At 44.2% G+C, this 19,112-nt stretch overlaps 2 protein-coding genes across 4 annotated transcripts in view; one reads left to right on the top strand and one right to left on the bottom strand.

The window, feature by feature from the left end:
• atxn1l (ataxin 1-like) overlaps nt 1–19,112 on the top strand; it is a 303,220-nt gene that overhangs the window by 208,175 nt on the left and 75,933 nt on the right. The window lies entirely within an intron of this gene.
• itga11a (integrin, alpha 11a) overlaps nt 1–19,112 on the bottom strand; it is a 95,230-nt gene that overhangs the window by 10,593 nt on the left and 65,525 nt on the right. For all 3 annotated transcript variants that reach the window (XM_083758392.1, XM_083758393.1, XM_083758394.1), the window contains 8 exons: nt 15,418–15,621; nt 14,021–14,151; nt 13,181–13,347; nt 7,774–7,913; nt 7,208–7,318; nt 6,840–6,925; nt 5,821–6,085; nt 5,428–5,526 (listed from right to left, as the gene is read on the bottom strand). In XM_083758392.1, coding sequence (XP_083614518.1) covers nt 5,428–5,526; nt 5,821–6,085; nt 6,840–6,925; nt 7,208–7,318; nt 7,774–7,913; nt 13,181–13,347; nt 14,021–14,151; nt 15,418–15,621 — 1,203 coding nt within the window. The remainder of the gene's footprint in view (nt 1–5,427; nt 5,527–5,820; nt 6,086–6,839; nt 6,926–7,207; nt 7,319–7,773; nt 7,914–13,180; nt 13,348–14,020; nt 14,152–15,417; nt 15,622–19,112) is intronic.

The raw sequence follows: 19,112 nt of genomic DNA, 5'->3' as shown, positions 1-19,112 counted from the left end.
GATTCACTCATTCTGATTCAATTTACAATGTAGGCATTTAGCAGACGCTCTTAATCCAGAGCGATTTACAGTAAGCAAGAACAATAATAATAATAATCTTTATTTATAGAGCACCTTTCAGACACAAGTGTAGTTCAAAGTGCTTTACATACAAGTAAAAAGAAATTCACATAAATGCAAATAATTGAACAAGGGTAAAAAAAACAGGGATCCAGTGTAGGAATGCTAGTACTGGGGTAATGTGGTCCCTTTTCCTGGTGTTAGTTACAATTCTGCCTGCTGCGTTTTGGATTAATACATCAAATACATAAAAATACTAGTCATCAAGGATCATAACAAGCAAGATAAGAACCTAAAATCTGTCTAACAGTGTTGTCTACACATGCTATCTAAATTCCATATGTTTAGCCTTTACATAGGCCTGCACAATCCTCTATCATTTTAATGAAGTCCTGATGAGAGACATCTGGCCACAGAGGAATGTGAAAACATCCCTCTAGACTCACTTCTAACACAACACAGATTATGGCATCAATAACGACGTCCTTTTCCATGTTCTGTTTTTTACTCAACGTGTATCATATCAGACGAGGAAGGCTTTGTTGTCTCGGTTTTCTGTTATGAGAAAAGGAACAAGGGGGGCATGCTGGAGGAGAGAGGGTTGGATTTAATTTTCTCTCGCACACGCACGCACACACACACACACACACACACACACACACACACACACACACACACACACACACACACACACACACACACACACACACACACACACACACACACACACACACACACACACACACACACACACACACACACACACACACACACAGTGTGGGTTTGGAAGTGCTCAATGTCAAAGGGCTAGGGCAGATTCTTGTGCCGGCAGCTCATAGTTGAACATGGAAAATGGTTTTCAGAAATGGTACCCCTCAGCAATACCGTTTCAGAACAACAACAGCAGCTAACACTGACGTAGAAACGTCAGTGTTCAATGGCTATACTTCCAACACAGCTTTAAAATTCCCTTCAGGCTACAGGGTAGTTTGACTGGGCCGGTTTGGCCCTGTGGCCTCTGGAGCACGTCCACAATGTTCCGTATGGATCATTTAAAGTCCAGCCCGCATCCACTGCTTCAGCTGCTGCTGCTGGGGAAATAAAGACATCTCGTTTTGTTGTCAAGGAGATGATTGTCATTTGTGCTAATTGCATGGTTGGGTTATATGGCTATAGGCAATATACTGTAGACTATGTAGACTTAAATAGAATTGTATGTAGACTTATAGCATTTTATGTAGACATAGCACTATATAGTATATTATGCTATATATTCATTAGATATTCCACTGTTACGTTCTTAGCTCACGTATGATTCATGATTTTATGTATATGATGATGCCATTTGTTCTTGCTTAATGTAAGTCGCTCTCGATTAAGAGCGTCTGATAAATGCCTAAATTGTAAATGGAGTCACTGCAATGTACAGTACAATGTTATGCTCAACGATACCCCCCTGATTTTCTGTTCCACTGATAAATATTGTATTGTGAAAATAGCTGATCTACAAGCTAAAGAGCTTGTTGGTCGTCTATTTTCAATATGTTATAATTTGACAATTTGGCCAATGTTTGACCAGTTATATAATATAGTTTGTTTATTACACTTTACATTACATTTCCTTCCTTCCTTCCTTCCTTCCTTCCTTCCTTCCTTCCTTCCTTCCTTCCTTCCTTCCTTCCTTCCTTCCTTCCTTCCTTCCTTCCTTCCTTCCTTCCTTCCTTCCTTCCTTCCTTCCTTCCTTCCTTCCTTCCTTCCTTCCTTTTCCCTGGTGGTCTAGTGGTTAGGATTCGGCACTCTCACCGCCGCGGCCCGGGTTCGATTCCCGGTCAGGGAACTAAGATTTGGGGCAGCGGTGGCCGAACGGTTTGCGGAGCGGTCTTGATATCGGAAGGTCGCTAGTTCGTATCCCCGGACCGGCACGCTAAAATTACCACCGTTGAAGTGCCCTTGAGCAAGGCATTGAACCTCTACCATGAAATGTTCCATGAGCAGGGCCTGGCTGTAAACAAGTTCTTGAGCTTAGTCCAGTTACCCTGGGTAAACATAGTATACCTTTCCTTTCCTTAGTCCAGTTACCCTGGGTAAACATAGTACCTTTCCTTTCCTTAGTCCAGTTACCCTGGGTAAACATAGTAACTTTAGTCCAGTTTCCCTGGGTAAACATGGTAACTTTGTTTTGCTTTGCCTGCCTTTCTGCCTGTCATCAGGGGAACACCGGCCAAAATCATGCGTGGACGGACGCCGGGGAGTCTGCGGACCCCCTGAGGCCCCCGACCCACAGGTTGAGAACCCCTGTTCTCTCATCGTGTCACACTTGGTCATAAAAAGGAAGCGGTCTTAAGTTTTAAGAGCACTTTAAGGGACATACAGTAAGAGTAAGTGCTCGATGAAAAAGGGGGATTACAGGGAATGGAGTCCCAGCTTCATAATACTGTGTGTGTCCTGGCCTGCTTATGGCCTGAATGGCATGCACTGTAATGCAACTGGAAGTAATGCTGAGTCATGCTGTGACGGATCAAAAGGCAACCAAGAGGTTTTATGATAGAGTCGTTTATAGGCTGTGAGAACAAAGAGGACGGGTCCATACAATCATTTGGGGAATGTTTTTAAATCCTGAATTAATTTGGCAATAATAGCTTTATTTTTATCTTGTAAACTTTTATTTTGACCATCATTGTTGTCAATTTATGTTTCTGCTCTTACTCTTTGTTGTGTTTGGTCCTTTGTGCCTTGTTTTAACTTGATTGTTTTATATTGTTGTTTTTACTGTACAGCACTTTGTAACTTTGTTTTGAAAAGTGCTCTATAAATAAAATTTACTTACTACTTACTTAATAACATGTTAATGAGCAGTCTATTCTAAACAGTAATTCACACTAATTCACACTTTGTTTACAGACCATCCAAAACAGCAACGCATCTATTATAACATTAGAGAAGTTGTACCCAACACATGGCAAGAAACCCAAAGCCACAACAGCTACGTCGCTATTGCAACACAGTACACTCACACACACTTACACGGGCAGTGACGTCACACAGTTTCCCTTCGCAGTGTTGCAACGCTATCTCCTCCTATCGCGCCCATCGCCAACACTCGACACCACCCGCCAAAAAATGCTCATTGCACTGCCACCAAAGATGCCTCCCGTCCACACTCACGACGGCAATGCATTTGTTTACTACGTACAAACATTATCGCCCGAAGCACCCACACCCCCGGAACACTGTTGCCCTTTCACCACGCTAAATTCGCCAGGTCTATGCAAGTGAGCACAAATTACATGTGAGAAAATTCATTCACAAGCCCACAAATGCCATTCAAATGCTATTCAACACACAATACGACTCGCTTACAATTCGCGAACCTGGCAACTACTACTCCGTCTTTTAATTGGCTACTAGCTCTCAGCCTGTGCTGCTCTGATCTCCGAGTCTCCCTGACAGTCCTGTCCACTGTCCGGACTGGCGGACTCCGCAGGAGAAAAAAACAAGGAAGGAGAGGAATTTTCGCCTCACGATTTTGCTTATTCCTTCTAAATCTCTGTATGTAAAATATCGCTCACTCAGCGAATCTCTTAGTTACATCAACATTGTTCTTTGACAGTAGTTGGTTTGTGCCAAACTATTACAATTACACCGTTCGAATTCGCCATTTCGCCTGCCAGCCATACTGCCGAGTACTTTTGATTGCGCACACGCACGCCTGGAAGCCACGATCTCTCTCTCTCTCTCTCTCGCCACGCCACGCACGCACGCACGCACAGGAATAGCTGTGCAGGCTAAACACGGCGGCAGCGAGACAGGACGTTATAATCATGAGTTTGATTAAATAACTGTCTTTCTCCGCACGCGCACGCGCGCACACAACATTATTCAAGTGAAATGCGTAACGCCAATATTGGGCAAATATAGGCGGGTAGCCTACAGTGATTTACCCACAGAATGAATATATATATATAATCATCTATACCAGGGCTGCCCACACTTTTTTTTACTTCAGAGCTACTTTCAAAACGACCAGCTCATATACCCACCAAATAAAACTATCATCCCATTGCTGAAAATAGTTACAAAATGTAATTGAGGAGCCTTTCATAGGCTACATACAGTGGTGTCCCGAGGTTGAAACCGACTACCGCAGAGCAGTAGAGGAGCTGGTGAGATGGTGTGAGAGTTACAACTTGATTCTAAACATCTCTAAAACCAAAGAGAAATCGAGTCCCCTCCCCCCCTCTTCATCAATGGGGAAGAGGTAGAAAGAGTTTCCTCCTTCCGGTTCCTGGGGACCACCATCCATGAATCCTTATCATGGGATCTTAACACCAGTCTCATAATAAGTAAATCACACCAGCGTCTCTATTTCCTGCGGCAGCTTAAGAAGTTCAAAGTCAGCCAAGCAGCCATGACTCACTTCTATAGGGCCACTATTGAAAGTGTTCTCACCTTCTCCATGCTTGTCTGGTTTGGTCACACAACCTCTCAAGACAAATTAAAGCTTGAAAGAGTAGTACGTCGCACATCAAAAAACATTGGGGTCTCCCAGAGGGGAGCAGGGTGGGAGGGGTCTCCCAGAGGGGAGCAGGGGTCTCCCAGAGGGGAGCAGGGGTCTCCCAGAGGGGAGGAGGGGTCTCCCAGAGGGGAGGAGGGGTCTTCTCAATTTAACGCTGAAAAAAAAGTAGCTGAGCTACTTTTGCCTATGTAGCTGTAGCTTTACAAGCTACATTTCTCCAGGGGTAGCTATGTAGCTTGATCAAGCTACTGCCATGGTGAGCTACTTGTAGCTTTACAAGCTACGCTTTCAAAGTAACTTCCCCAACACTGGCCATTAGACATCTGAACTCATAGTATATACATATAGCACTTTAAAAGAAACTGAATGTAATTTCCTATGCTGCTGGTTTTTGTTTTTGTATTGTACTGTCCTTCTTGTTTGTGAATCTATGGTTGTCTGTATGAGTATGAACCACGACAAATTCCTATCACTTGTTGACATGGCAAATAAATTATTGAATCTTGAATGGCATTCAGTGTTTTAACATAAAGGTCTATCATTGGTTGGTTAATTAACTCACCTGAGCCTCATAAAGGTCTGTGATTGGTTGGTGAATTAACTCACCTGAGCCTCATAAAGGTCTGTGATTGGTTGGTGAATTAACTCACCTGAGCCTCATAAAGGTCTGTGATTTGTTGGTGAATTAACTCACCTGTGCCTTGGCTCTCATAAACGGCTGTGATGGGCTGGTTGGTTCGTTAACTCACCTGTGCCTTGGCTCTCATAAAGGACTGTGACTGGTTGGTTCGTTAACTCACCTGTGCCTTGGCTCTCATGAAGCTCTGTGATTGGCTGGTTAATTAGCTCACCTGTGCCTTGGCTCTCATGAAGGGGGCGCTGACGTTGCACATCTTCTCGTTCCTCAGCCTGTCGTCAGAGCGACACTCTATCCTGATGTCTGACTTGTCCTGAAGGGGGCGCAATAACACACTGAGAACATACTCTGTGTTTTACTGGACCCTCAGTCTGAACAAATAAAGTTGATCGAATACCACGCTGAGAACAATACCATACTATGGATTACTAATAACAATAACAGACTGAGAACAATAACCCATTCTGAACGGGAACCCATTCTGAGATAACAGACTGAGAACAATAACAGACTGAGAACAATAACAGACTGAGAACAATAACAGACTGAGAACAATAACAGACTGAGAACAATAACAGATTTGCTGATACTTCTTTTCAGTCCGTACCTTGACTATGAGGCTGGAGAAGCGGAGGTTGGGCGTGTAGGTGACGTTGAGGCGCGCTCCGTAGGCGTTCTCTCCTCTGTTGTCCAGTCGCACGTCCACCACCATCCTCCTCCTGTTCTCCTCCAGAACCCGCTGGGACCCCTCGGACCCGTCCGGACCCTGTTCGGACCCCTCCTCCGGACCCTGTTCGGACCCCTCCGGCCCTGCTTTGCTCAGACGCCGGCAGAATGCACCGTGGGAGCGCACGGCCTGTCCACAGAACTGACTGGGGGACAACAGTGAGTGTGTGACTGTGTGTGACTGTGACTGTGTGTGACTGTGTGTGACTGTGTGTGACTGTGCGTGACTGTGTGTGACTGTGTGTGACTGTGTGTGACTGTGTGTGACTGTGTGTGACTGTGTGTGACTGTGACTGTGTGTGACTGTGTGTGACTGTGCGTGACTGTGTGTGACTGTGTGTGACTGTGTGTGACTGTGACTGTGTGTGACTGTGTGTGACTGTGACTGTGTGTGACTGTGCGTGACTGTGTGTGACTGTGACTGTGTGTGTGTGACTGTGTGTGACTGTGTGAGACTGTGACTGTGTGTGACTGTGTGTGACTGTGTGTGACTGTGCGTGACTGTGTGTGACTGTGTGTGTGACTGTGACTGTGTGTGTGACTGTGTGTGACTGTGTGTGACTGTGTGAGACTGTGACTGTGTGTGACTGTGTGTGACTGTGTGAGACTGTGACTGTGTGTGACTGTGTGTGACTGTGTGACTGTGCGTGACTGTGTGTGACTGTGTGTGACTGTGACTGTGTGTGTGACTGTGTGTGACTGTGTGTGACTGTGTGTGACTGTGTGAGACTGTGACTGTGTGTGACTGTGTGTGACTGTGTGACTGCGTGACTGTGTGTGACTGTGTGTGACTGTGTGACTGTGCGTGACTGTGCGTGACTGTGTGTGACTGTGCGTGACTGTGCGTGCGTGCGTGGCTCTACAGTGATAGGTCAGTAATGCTGTGCGGTGATTGGTTACCTCCGTGTCAGAAGGTCAGTGTTGCTGTGCAGCGATAGGTCGGGAATGCAGCGGTCGTCCTCGTCACAGCCATTCCAGAAGGGCAGCTAAAGCAACACACACACAACATGCTGGCGTGTCATTGGTCAAGAAATACACGCGTGCGTGCGTGGGTGCGTGCATGCGTGCGTGCGTGCGTGGGTGCTTGTGTGCGTGCGTGCGTGTGTGCATGCGTGCATGCGTGTGTGCGTGCGTGGGTGCTTGTGTGCGTGCGTGCGTGCATGCGTGCGTGCGTGCGTGTGTGCGTGCGTGGGTGGGTGCTTGTGTGCGTGCGTGGGTGCGTGCGTGCATGCGTGAGTGCGTGCGTGGGTGCGTGTGTGCGTGCGTACCTCGGTGCTGAAGGCGGTGGGCCAGCTGTCGTCCAGCATCGGTCCCTGATCAGCGTCCTGCACCCCCACTTGGACCGAAAACACGATGGGACGCACGTAGTCTGTGGTCTCCTGTAGGGGGCGGCGATGTGCATGATTAATCATTATCATGATAAAATAATTATGATTTAATAGATTAAATAACCTATGATTTAATAGATTAAATAACCTATGATTTAATAGATTAAATAACCTATGATTTAATAGATTAAATAACCTATGATTTCTTAGGGGTACCAAACACATTTTGGGTGGTGGGGGGGTATATTTATAGAATACAACATCTGGGTGCACATCTGTGAGAATGTAATGGCTAAGTTATAGAACAACTGAGTGGGTACAGAGTGGACCCCAGGTTACAGAGTGGACCCCAGGTTACAGAGTGGACCCCCAGGGTACAGAGTGGACCCCAGGGTACAGAGTGGACCCCCAGGGTACAGAGTGGACCCCAGCGTACAGAGTGGACCCTAGGGTACAGAGTGGACCCCAGGGTACAGAGTGGACCCCAGGGTACAGAGTCTACTCACTATGACGTGGAAATAGACGTGTTCACAGATCTCCTCCCCGGCGTACAGAGTCCGGTTCTGAAGCAGGAGTTTCTCAGGGTTGTCCATGACGGCTCGAGGGTTGAAGCGACGCTCCCCCGTCGACATGTTGAATCTGATCGCTATAGTGGACAGTAGAGGACAGTAGAGGACAGTAGAGGACAGTAGAGACATGACAGTCAATTTACAATGCAGGCCTTTATCAGACGCTCTAAAACCATTTTGACCGAGACCGATTCTACAAAATGTCTTCTCAATCATGACAGTTTTCTGAAAAACCTCATGTTTCTAGATCAGTGGTTCTCAAACATTTTCATGTCAAGGACCCCCAAAAACTATATGTAATTGGCGGCCGACTCCCATCTGAAAATATGTTGTTCCAGGGACCCCCCCAGAAGCAAAGATTTGAGTTAAAAACGTTCACTCTGAAAGAATTTGTTCAAAGATTTGCGCCACACTTTCACGACTTTTCAAAAATAGCAGACCTACAAGCTTGTAGATCTGCTATTTTTCAATAGCTAAAGCATGACATAATGCTTGAAACACCAAAAGGGGTTCCCGCCCAAAATGGGTTAATCCAGAGCAACACATGGTAATACATCAAATACATACAGTAGAAATAGTCATCAAGGATCATACGTAAGTACACCAACAACCACCATCAGTATCAAAGTCAAAGTCAAAGTCTTGAATGTGTTCTCCACATTTGACCCATCTCTTGGAGCGGTGAGCCGCAGCCAAGGAGCGGTGAGCTGCAGCCGTGCCGCGCTCGGGAATCATTTGATTAGTATAGATTTGACCCCCCAAACCAACCCTTTGATGCTGAGTGCCAAGCAGGGAGGCATTGGGTCCCATTGTTACAGTCTTTGGTATGTGATCCGGCCGGGGATCGAACGCCAACCTCCCAGTTTCAGGGCGGACATTCTAACCACAAGGCCACTGAGCTAGTATACGTATAACAGTATCTGTACATTGAAACTATAAACAATAGAATGCTATAATGCTAGATCCATAATGACCTGCTGCCATCTGTCTACATAATTTGCAATTATGGTCTCGTGGATAGTCCATATCTGCAATATTCTATGTCAATAATAATTATACATTTTGGTCACTGTGTTTATTCTAACCCTTTGAAGCTCGCCTCAGGTGTGAACCAGAACACGCAGTGAGACAGCGATCTGCCATGTGTTGATGTATGTAAAGTCTGTTTACTGTACATACATACATACTGTTTACATACATACGTACATACGTCTGTTTGATGTGAATGTATATTTTTTCTTGTTTACTGCAACGTTAAACTAGTCTCTAGCAGGCTGGCCGCCGAGGTGGTCAGCGTTGCTGTGTGTTCCTGTGGGCCACCCATGGCCGCGGGAAGCTCTCTCTGTGTTTGTTTTCAATAAATACAACTCCGATGAGACCGTCAGCTCATCTCTCTGCCTGCATTTCTTCATCTGATGCTTTGATGACAAGGTTTTCACTGCTCTACAAGTTTGCTTTAGAGAACATTATTCTCCTCTATGGTTTAGTTAGTTCAGTTAGTTGTGTGAAAAGATACGACACAATCTAAATGACATTACCGGTATGTTAGCCTGCAAGGTTCGTTGAGAATGTGTTGTTAATCTGTAAACATTTTGTGCATGTGCAATGGGTTCCAGACTTATTGACTATTGGCTGTGTGTGGTAACAGCCTGTTTGGCATTATACTGCATTTTATAACACTCTGGAAATATGACAAAAAATGTGTAACAAACAGGAATCTGCCAGCGATTACTGTGTCGATCACTTCAAACGGCTCTATCTGAAGTCAGCATTATTTAGTTATGTGATCTGTGTAGATCTGTGACTTGATTGAATTAAGTATCTGAAAGAATGAAGTTTCATATGTTGTGTAGTCGGAGAAATGTGTTCCGTACAAAAACAGACCTTTTATCAGCCATGCACACACCGACATCTCTCTGGTCCTACTGGATGTTCTAAAGGAGAAACTCTGGTCCTCTGGATGTTCTAAATGTGTTTATTTAGAGAGAGTGTGTGATGAACTGCTCTCGATTGTCCTCGTTGCACCTTAAATAGCTAATGATGTGCCTGGGCCATGGCTCAGCGGTCCACACAGCTAATGATGTCATCCCAAAAGCCACTGAGACTGCAGACAGAAAGCAGCTTCTGCAGAAAACAGCATGTAGGGTCAACGCAACTCACACACACAGCACTATAGTGCACATCTGCCGCACATTACAACAACAGCCAGACATGAATGACAGCGAGAGGAAAATCTAATGAATGTGTTCCACAGTTTACAACCAGATAAGCCCCCTTAGTACTGTCTGTCTGTCTGTCTGTCTGTCTGTCTCTGTCTCCAGGTGTCCTCTCACCGTGTCTGTCTGTCTGTCTGTAGTAAATCTTTATTTCGGTCCATTTGAAAAAGCAAAAAAAATTAAAATACATACATACATTAGAGTCCACTTATACAAATGGCACCAAAAAGGTGTAGGCTGAAGCCGAAGCTTATTTTGCCTACCCTAAAACGCAAAGAAATCTAGGCAAACATAGGTTTTAACAAAACTAAGACAGATCTAAGCAAAAAAACAATTTTTACATACTCTAATTTGAAGAGTAACAAAAGTTTAAAATTAACGAGTTTCAAAACAAAAATTAATATTATTTTCAAACATTATTAAAGTGAGATAAAAAAGGCATAATTTGGAAGAACTTTCCAGGGACGAAAAAAAAAGAACAATTTGATTCTGTTTGTGTCTACTTGCATGTCTGTCTGTCTGTGGATTAGATAGAGACAGAGTCAGGGTCACAAAAGGTGAACACACCCCTGCACATCTTTATTGTGTTCCTTGATAGTGTGACAGATAAAACCCCTCTTGATCTTTTTTCCCCAGGCAGTGAAGTGAAACGTAAGCCTATTTATTGTCTAATGTTTTAAAACTATAACTGCCATTGTATGTGTGTGTGTGTGGGATGAGTTTGTTTGAAATGTGGTAGATTATCGTAACCATTTTCTTGGCGATAACCTTTATAAGCGTTGGAGAGCCTGTTTAATCAGACCAGTGTGTGTCCAGTGGAAACCTCGTATGAATCTGATCTCAGGTCAGAATGGGTTATTTCCCTTTAAAGTCCCATTTGTAAGGAGCTTGCATTTATGGGATGAAACATATTTTAGTCATCTGAAATGTTTTAGTTGACTAGCCTAAGATTTTAGCCGACTAAATCTATAGTTGATTTAGCCAGCTAAAATGTATTTTGGTTTGACCTATAGGAGCTTGTGTGAGGTTGGAGTAGCCTGGGGTCCACCTATGCTTTCTATGGCAGAGGCAGCTCCCGGCAGGATCCATCGGGAGAATCTAGACGCAGCTGCGCGACATGAGACTAATGAATTAGAGCGACAGAGAGAGAGAGAGAGAGGAGTGTGTGTGTGTGTGTGTGTGTGTGTGTGTGTGTGTGTGTGCGTGTGTGCCAGGGGGGCAGTCAGCCAGATATTTCGTGAAGCCTCATTTGAAATCGGTAGTTCATATAATGGCCTGTTGTGGCGCTGGACTGGACCCAAAAGCCCCATAGCTCCATAGAGGCCCATGTATTTTGGCCCAACTTCACCTAGACTGTAATACCTTAATAAACATGGTCATGAATACTTTCTGCTTCCAGTCACTAGTTTAAAGTCTCATTTCTAATGTCATAATATTCTTTTTGGAAAATTTTGGTCCCATTAATTAAAAAAATGACCATAAAGTCGCGTATGTTCTGAGGGGCGTGGCTACCGTTACAGTCTATGATCGGGATTCCCCTCCCACTCGAGTCAAAATAAAAACCAACGGAGAAGAAGGGGGGAAGTCCCGCCTCGTTGTCTGGGCCAGCCAATGGCCAGCTGGGCCAAAACGGATCTTGAAAGATGGCGACTTACAGTGCATTAGAATGCAAGGGATTTCAGGCTTCATTTTACGTTCATGTTAGACCCGGGGAACGCTTTGTCCATATTTTTTACAGTCTATGGTGTGAGCGTGTGTGCGTCAATTTAACAAAGGTGCAGACGATCAGAAATCAGCAGAGAGTGATCGATGTTTGCTCTACTTCATGCCGAATTGAAGTGGACTCGGTCCCAGACTTTTCTTTCCCTCCCTGGAAATAAAAACGCCTGCAGGTTTCCGAGGCTAGGTTGGAGTGACACCTACACACAACATGACTGGTCTTTTAGTTCTACTGGATCTCTTCTCAACTAGTCCCTCCCTAGTCTCGCGTATAGCCAGAAAACAATTCCATAACCTATAGTCTGGAACTACACCTCACGAAATCCTGTGTGTGTGTCTGTGACTGTAGAGGGGAGCTGTGTGTGTCTGACTGTAGAGGGGAGCTGTGTGTGTCTGTGACTGTAGAGGGGAGCTGTGTGTGTCTGTGACTGTAGAGGGGAGCTGTGTGTGTCTGTGACTGTAGAGGGGAGCTGTGTGTGTCTGTGACTGTAGAAGGGAGCTGTGTGTGTCTGTGACTGTAGAGGGGAGCTGTGTGTGTCTGTGACTGTAGAGGGGAGCTGTGTGTGTCTGTGACTGTGCCCAGGTGATGATGGTCGTTGATGCTCATCAAGGAAGGCAATTATGTTTCTGCACTGTCAAAAGTAATGCTATTTCTTTTGCAATGTAGTAAAATCTCAGGGGGGGAGATAAATTATATAAAATTAAAAAAACTGTAATCTGTAAACGTGAAAAATCGTATCGTGATACGAATCGTATCGTGAGTTGAGTGAATCGTTACATGCCTACTCATGACCAGAGCTTCCGTTGCTCCAGACTATATGACGGTCGGAAGCATCAAGCATTTGAAAATTGGGAGAGGCAACAGTCTGGCAACGCAAGACTATAGTCCCTCCCTAACAACCAGGTGAAACACAGTGGCGTGCAGAGACAGACACTAGGGGGTGCTAGAGCACCCCCTGCCCTTTTGGCAATTGCTCTTAAATAAATAAAATAAAATAAAATAAAAAAGATTTTTTTTTTAATTTGTAGTGTGTGGACCATGGTGACATGGTGACAAATCTTGATAAAAACGCTTCTACTATATTATTTAGGCCCCCACAATCTAAGGCTATGTTTCTATGTCAGTGGTTCTTCGATTAAACAAAATAGCAGACCTACAAGCTCGTAGCGCACCACTCGGTGGCACGCTATGAGCTTGTAGATCTGCTATTTTTCAATAGCTAAAGCACCAAAATGGGTTCCCGCCCCAAAATGCGCTGCACAAGGTGCCCTTTTTTTCACTTGAGCACCTGCCCCTCTAAATGTCTGTGCACGCCACTGGTGAAACCATTGTGCGTGTGGCCTGGTTTCTTTGGTTAACCAACCTATTTCCTGTGAGGATGGGATGGCGGTCTTGGTGGTGACGTTACCTATTTCCTGCGTGGGAGGAATGGCGGTCTTGGCGGTGACGTTGAGGCACACGATGGCTGACATACACGTGACGTCTTTCCCGCCTCGCCGACAGTCCTTCACGAACATGTTGATCTTGTCCGGCTCGAACCGGACGTTGGCGTGGATCCGCACGACACTGCGTGACCTGAGCATGGAAACACAGTTCAAAGAATAAACCTGTTCACGACGCTGCGTGACCTGAGCACGGAAACACAGTTCAAAGAATAAACCTGTTCCAAGTAATAAGTAATCATTATTTTAGGTTTTTTTGTCTCTTCTGGAGGTTATTTACCAAAACAATAATTAAAAAGAAAAAAAAAAAAAAAACACAGCCCCCTCACCTATTAGATTCTAATAGGTGACGGGGCTGTATTTTTTTTAACCCATTTTGACCTGAGATCAGATTCTAAAAATGTCTTCTACATCCTGACAGTTTTCTGAAAAAGCTATGTTTCTATGTCAGTGGTTCTTCGATTTTTCAAAAATAGCAGACCTACAAGCTCGTAGCGCGCCACTCGGTGGCGCGCTATGAGCTTGTAGATCTGCTATTTTTCAATAGCTAAAGCATAACATAATGCTAACACCAAAAGGGGTTCCCGTTCAGAATGGGTTGATTACTTTTTTCTTTTTTTCTAATATACAATATCAGTCACCAGCAAAAAGTATGGGTGTTTTCGATGAATCTATCATGGTCTGAATCGAGCAACTTAAAAACTGTCTGGGGTGTTCACAACTTCACATAAGCCTGAGTTGACTATGAAATGAGCAAAATGTGAAAAATGTAAAGTATAATAACCGTCTAACGGTAAGACACCCACCAGAGGAGAACGGCTGCTCCCAGCGAACCCACAGCCAGGTCCACCAAGCCGTCGTCATCCATGTCCATGTTGCCATGGATGCTACGGCCAAAGTACTGCAGGCCTGGAGCCAGGTCCACTGCTGCTATTCTCTGAGGAGACATAGAGACACATAGAGAGACATAAGAGACATGAAGACATATAGACATTAAGACCAGGTCCACTGCTGCTATTCTCTGAGGAGACATAGAGATACATAGAGACATGAAGACATAGAGACATTAAGACCAGGTCCACTGCTGCTATTCTCTGAGGAGACATAGAGAGACATAGAGACATGAAGACATAGAGACATTAAGACCAGGTCCACTGCTGCTATTCTCTGAGGAGACATAGAGAGACATAGAGACATGAAGACATAGAGACATTAAGACCAGGTCCACTGCTGCTATTCTCTGAGGAGACATAGAGAGACATAGAGACATGAAGACATAGAGACATTAAGACCAGGTCCACTGCTGCTATTCTCTGAGGAGACATAGAGACACATAGAGACACATAGAGACATGAAGACATAGAGACACATAGAGACATGATATAAAAATCCATTTGAAAACACTGAGAAAAGAGAGAGGACAAACACCAGACCTGATGGCCGTTGCGCGTAGAGACGCTCAATCACCCATTGGAATGCAAATGCTTGCCTTTCAGGCTTCCTTTGTATCCTACTCATCTCTTTGAAAACACTTCTGATTGTGCGGCGGGGGGCGGACGGACAACTGACTGATTTATAAACGTTTCGAGTCAGTGTTACTTCCATGTTGCGTAGCACTGTCCAATCCTTGGTGTCTTTGCCGTTCATGTATGCTCTGCGGGCAGCAGCAGCTGTAGGCTATTTTGTCACGATCGTGCTAATGAAACCAAACGCTACACAGTACAGGATTATTATTTCATGTCAAAATGAAAAGATGATGTTATCCAGGTAAAGTAGTGGCCTAATGCCTAATGTGTCACTCTGCATGTTTAACTAAGTTTCCACATGTCCAAAGCAATTTATGAAAAAGACATAAGCCTAACCCTTATAGTATTTGATTGTGTAGTTTTACCTGTTTATATTTTTGTAGTATTCAGTTTGTGTAGTTTTACCTGTTTATATTTGCATTCGGTTGTGTAGTTTTACCTGTTTATATTTGCACTCGGTTGTGTAGTTTTACCTGTTTATATTTGCGTAGTATTGTGTAGTTTTACCTGTTTATATTTGCGTAGTATTGTGTAGTTGTACCTGTTTATATTTGCATTCGGTTGTGTAGTTTTACCTGTTTATATTTGCACTCGGTTGTGTAGTTGTACCTGTTTATATTTGCGTAGTACTGTGTAGATGTACCTGTTTATATTTGCGTAGTGCTGTGTAGTTGTACCTGTTTATATTTGCGTAGTATTCGGTTGTGTTGGCTGAAGAACACGTAAATGGCCCCTCTGTGTTCGTCCTCTAGGGGCGCTCCGACCAGCAGGTCGTTGAAGCCGTCTCCATTCAGGTCGGGCACCGGGGCGAGGGCCGAACCGAAGCGCGCGTTCTGCCCACCGTTATGGATCTCTAGCGCCCCCTCCAGGATGAACCGGTTCTGAGGAGAGAGAGAGGGGTTTGGTTTATTGTTTTTTGTCAGTGGTGGGAAAAGCACTCAGTTGTTTTACTTAAAAGGGAATACCACTCATGTGCCCAAAAGCACACACACCAAGGCCCGCCCCCGCTCGATCATGATTGGTGGAAGGCCCCTCTCTATCCTGATTGGATGAAGGCTGGGCCACGTATAGCCAAAAACGAAACCCAAGGTTTTTTGACCCCAGGGGTTAACTGGGGACAGGGAGGAACTCCTTATACAGTCAGCACACTCTATAGTAAGGAGGATTATCACAAAAAAAAACAAAAAAAAGTGATATTTGAACCCTCTGAATAGATCCATCCATGCTAGAATAGATTCATCCACCCTCTGGCATTCATGGCCCCTTCATGGATGGATTGTAAAGTAAACAAGCCGACACGTAGCCGAAGATCTTAACCACATGAACCCATTTTTCTGTTCTGGGCATGCCCTAATCAATTCAATAAGGCCAACACTCAGCCAAAGTTCGGCAAGCAGTCCGCAACCATAGCCAGTGCGTTGTGAGCTTTGCCAATTTAGATTTATCTCTCTCGACCGCATGGATCAAATTGGTGTTTTGCGACCTCAAAATGGGAGATGCAGGTGTGCAAGTGAACTCTGCCCTTCCTTAAAGCTAGATTATTTTATTTTTTTGCCCCATTCGAGCAGTTTCTGTTTAGTTATTTTGACTCTAGTTTGCATGAAGACCCCCCCCCCCCATGCAGTAGCCACTGTTTGTGTGGTTATTATGGTGAGGTCACATGGAAAGTATCCCGTGAAATGTGCACGAAAATTAACCATCTGGAAAAGAATGAGAGGGCAAAGGTATGACTCGTCCGGACGGTATTCTAATGAAAGAGAGAAGTGAGCCCCGTCATTATTAGCCATGCGTATCAACCACTCCACTCTCCTCTCGCTGTCCCAATACTCGGCACAATTTATGACTCCGTCAGCAGACGAAACGTGAGCTCACGTGTTTTTTCAGTTGAATATAATATTCGGAAAGGGAGTTGATTTAAGGAAGTAGTAGAGACTCTGCTTCTCAGCTACCGGACGGAGGTGGTGCCGCGGTACTGTATGTGTGACAAAGAGAGAGAGAGAGGGAGGGAGGGGGAGAGAGAGAGAGAGAGAGAGAGAGAGAGAGAGAGAGAGAGAGAGAGAGAGAGAGAGAGAGAGAGAGGGAGGGAGGGGGAGAGAGAGAGAGAGAGAGAGAGAGAGACAGAGAGAGAGAGAGAGAGAGGGAGGGAGGGGGAGAGAGAGAGAGAGAGAGAGAGAGAGAGACAGAGAGAGAGAGAGAGAGAGAGAGAGAGAGAGAGAGAGAGAGAGAGAGAGAGAGAGAGAGAGAGCGCAGCCAGGACTTAATTTGAAACATATGGTTGGAGGAACATTGCTGACCATACATATATATATTATATACCATAACTACATTTATTTACAGGTATTTTACTTAAGTAACATTTTTAGATGCTTCAATTTACTTTACTGGAGTGTTTTAAAATGTCAATACTTTTACTCCAAACTGTTACTCCAAACTTACCTTTACTGTATTTTCTGTTTATTAAAGTGTTTGTTCAGCACAAAATACAATGTGCTGACCTCATCCCATTTGTCATGATGTCTATGGCCGTTTTTTTAGCCCAAGGAGTGTCTTTTGTGCTAAACTAATGCTTGGAATGGATTCAGAATCATGAAAACCCCCTAGTTTGACACGTCACATGCTACTTAAAGGAAGCAAAAGGAAAGTTTGACATCTTTGCCTGCCATTGGATGTTAATGGTAGGGTCACAAGAAACAATACTTTCAGCCGGTCAACAAGTGGATTCATGAATGTATGTGTATATATAGACAATATTTTAGGCCAATAAAAAAAGACTATATACCACATTTCCCACCCGTCCACGTCGGCTGATCGACTAGTTGTTTTGTTTTGTCAAATCAGTTTTGCTATCAGGCTTAAAGGAGAACTTCAACACTTCTGAGGTCATTTTAACATAATTATACTCCTCTTTGTGCATCCCAGACAGTTTTTAAGTTGCTCGATTCAATATAGCCTAGTTCAGATCAGACACGCCCCCCTCCGGCAGTACACCAGTCCGTGTAACTGAACCATAAGCCAAGCAGTTCATTAATACTCTCACTCTCAACAAATCGTCCTGAACCTATAAGCCTCTCGCATAGCCAGATAGATCTAATGAGTTTACTATTCTATATGACTGGCTATGTTGGCTAAAGATTATATACAATGATGGTTGTGAATATCTTTGGCACACAGCCTATTGTATAGTCAGCTGTAGTCTGAAAACCCACCTCTTCAGTCTCCATCTTAGTCCGTAGCACTTGGCCTATCTATTCAGCATTTTAGCCGTGATGTGAGCGCCCCTCTCCAGAGATACTTCCAAGTCCTACATTTGTTTCGCTTTTGTGTCCCCATAGAGTTATACCGTGACGCTCCGTCAGACTAAATCGGACTAAGTCGGACTACATAGTACATATGTATAGCATAGTATAGTATATATACATAGTTTATATGTATAGTTTCATTATATAGATATTCCACTGTTACGTTCTTAGCTTACGCAAGTTTCATGATAAAAGCTTTTTATGTGATGTATTCCCATGCTTTAGCGTCTGCTAAATGCCTAAATTGTAAATCTGAGACGAAAACAACCACGAAAGTCCCATTTTACCTCTTTCCTTGCAACAACACAGCTGCTGCTCTCCCAAATCGGACTGTGACAGGCCGTCTGCCCCACATGGAATACTATCGCCATTTTATTTTATTGTGTCAACTAAATCCTCATGAATGGAAACTCAACCCTGCACACATTCTAAATATGCCCCCGAAATATTGTACTGAGCAAATTGACTGTTACCACCTTCAATAATAATGATGTCTCCACATCATATATTTTCTTTGTCATGGACACTTGCACAGAACATTAATAATTCTACTCGAGTTGGAAGCATTATAAGACCCATTTTAACCCTCAATGGCTTCCTTTCTGAAAAAATAACGCCATTGTAAAAAGATTCACACGTTTAGATATTCTATTTACAATGAGATGCGGACGGGAGCTGGTGCCACTTGGACCCGGACGTAACATATAGGACTACAAAATGACCCGGACGTAACGTAGCACCACAAAATGACATCAGACTTAAATACAGAATAGCCTCGACGATCTCACTGACGTATGCAAAGGCTCAACTTATGTAACGTAGACAGTATTGTGTAGACATAGCGCTCTATAGTGTCTACTGCGAGACGTTATGATCCTAGATGGTTAGTTCTATGTGATGTACAGTATCACCATGTGTTGTTCTTGCTTACTGTAAATCGCTCTGGATTAAGAGAGTCAGAATGTGGCCTTGTGCGTACGACCCAATTCCAACCGGCTGAAACGCGGCATATATACCACTGCAATGTGTGTGATGATGCATATTAAAGGGATAGCCCACCCCCAAAATTTGTC

The sequence above is a fragment of the Protomyctophum parallelum genome (genome assembly GCF_964188405.1).
Source record: "Protomyctophum parallelum genome assembly, chromosome: 2".
In the NCBI taxonomy this organism is placed as follows: Eukaryota; Metazoa; Chordata; class Actinopteri; order Myctophiformes; family Myctophidae; genus Protomyctophum; species Protomyctophum parallelum.
Note: the sequence above shows the minus strand (reverse complement) of the source record. Positions and strands in the feature narration are given on the sequence as shown.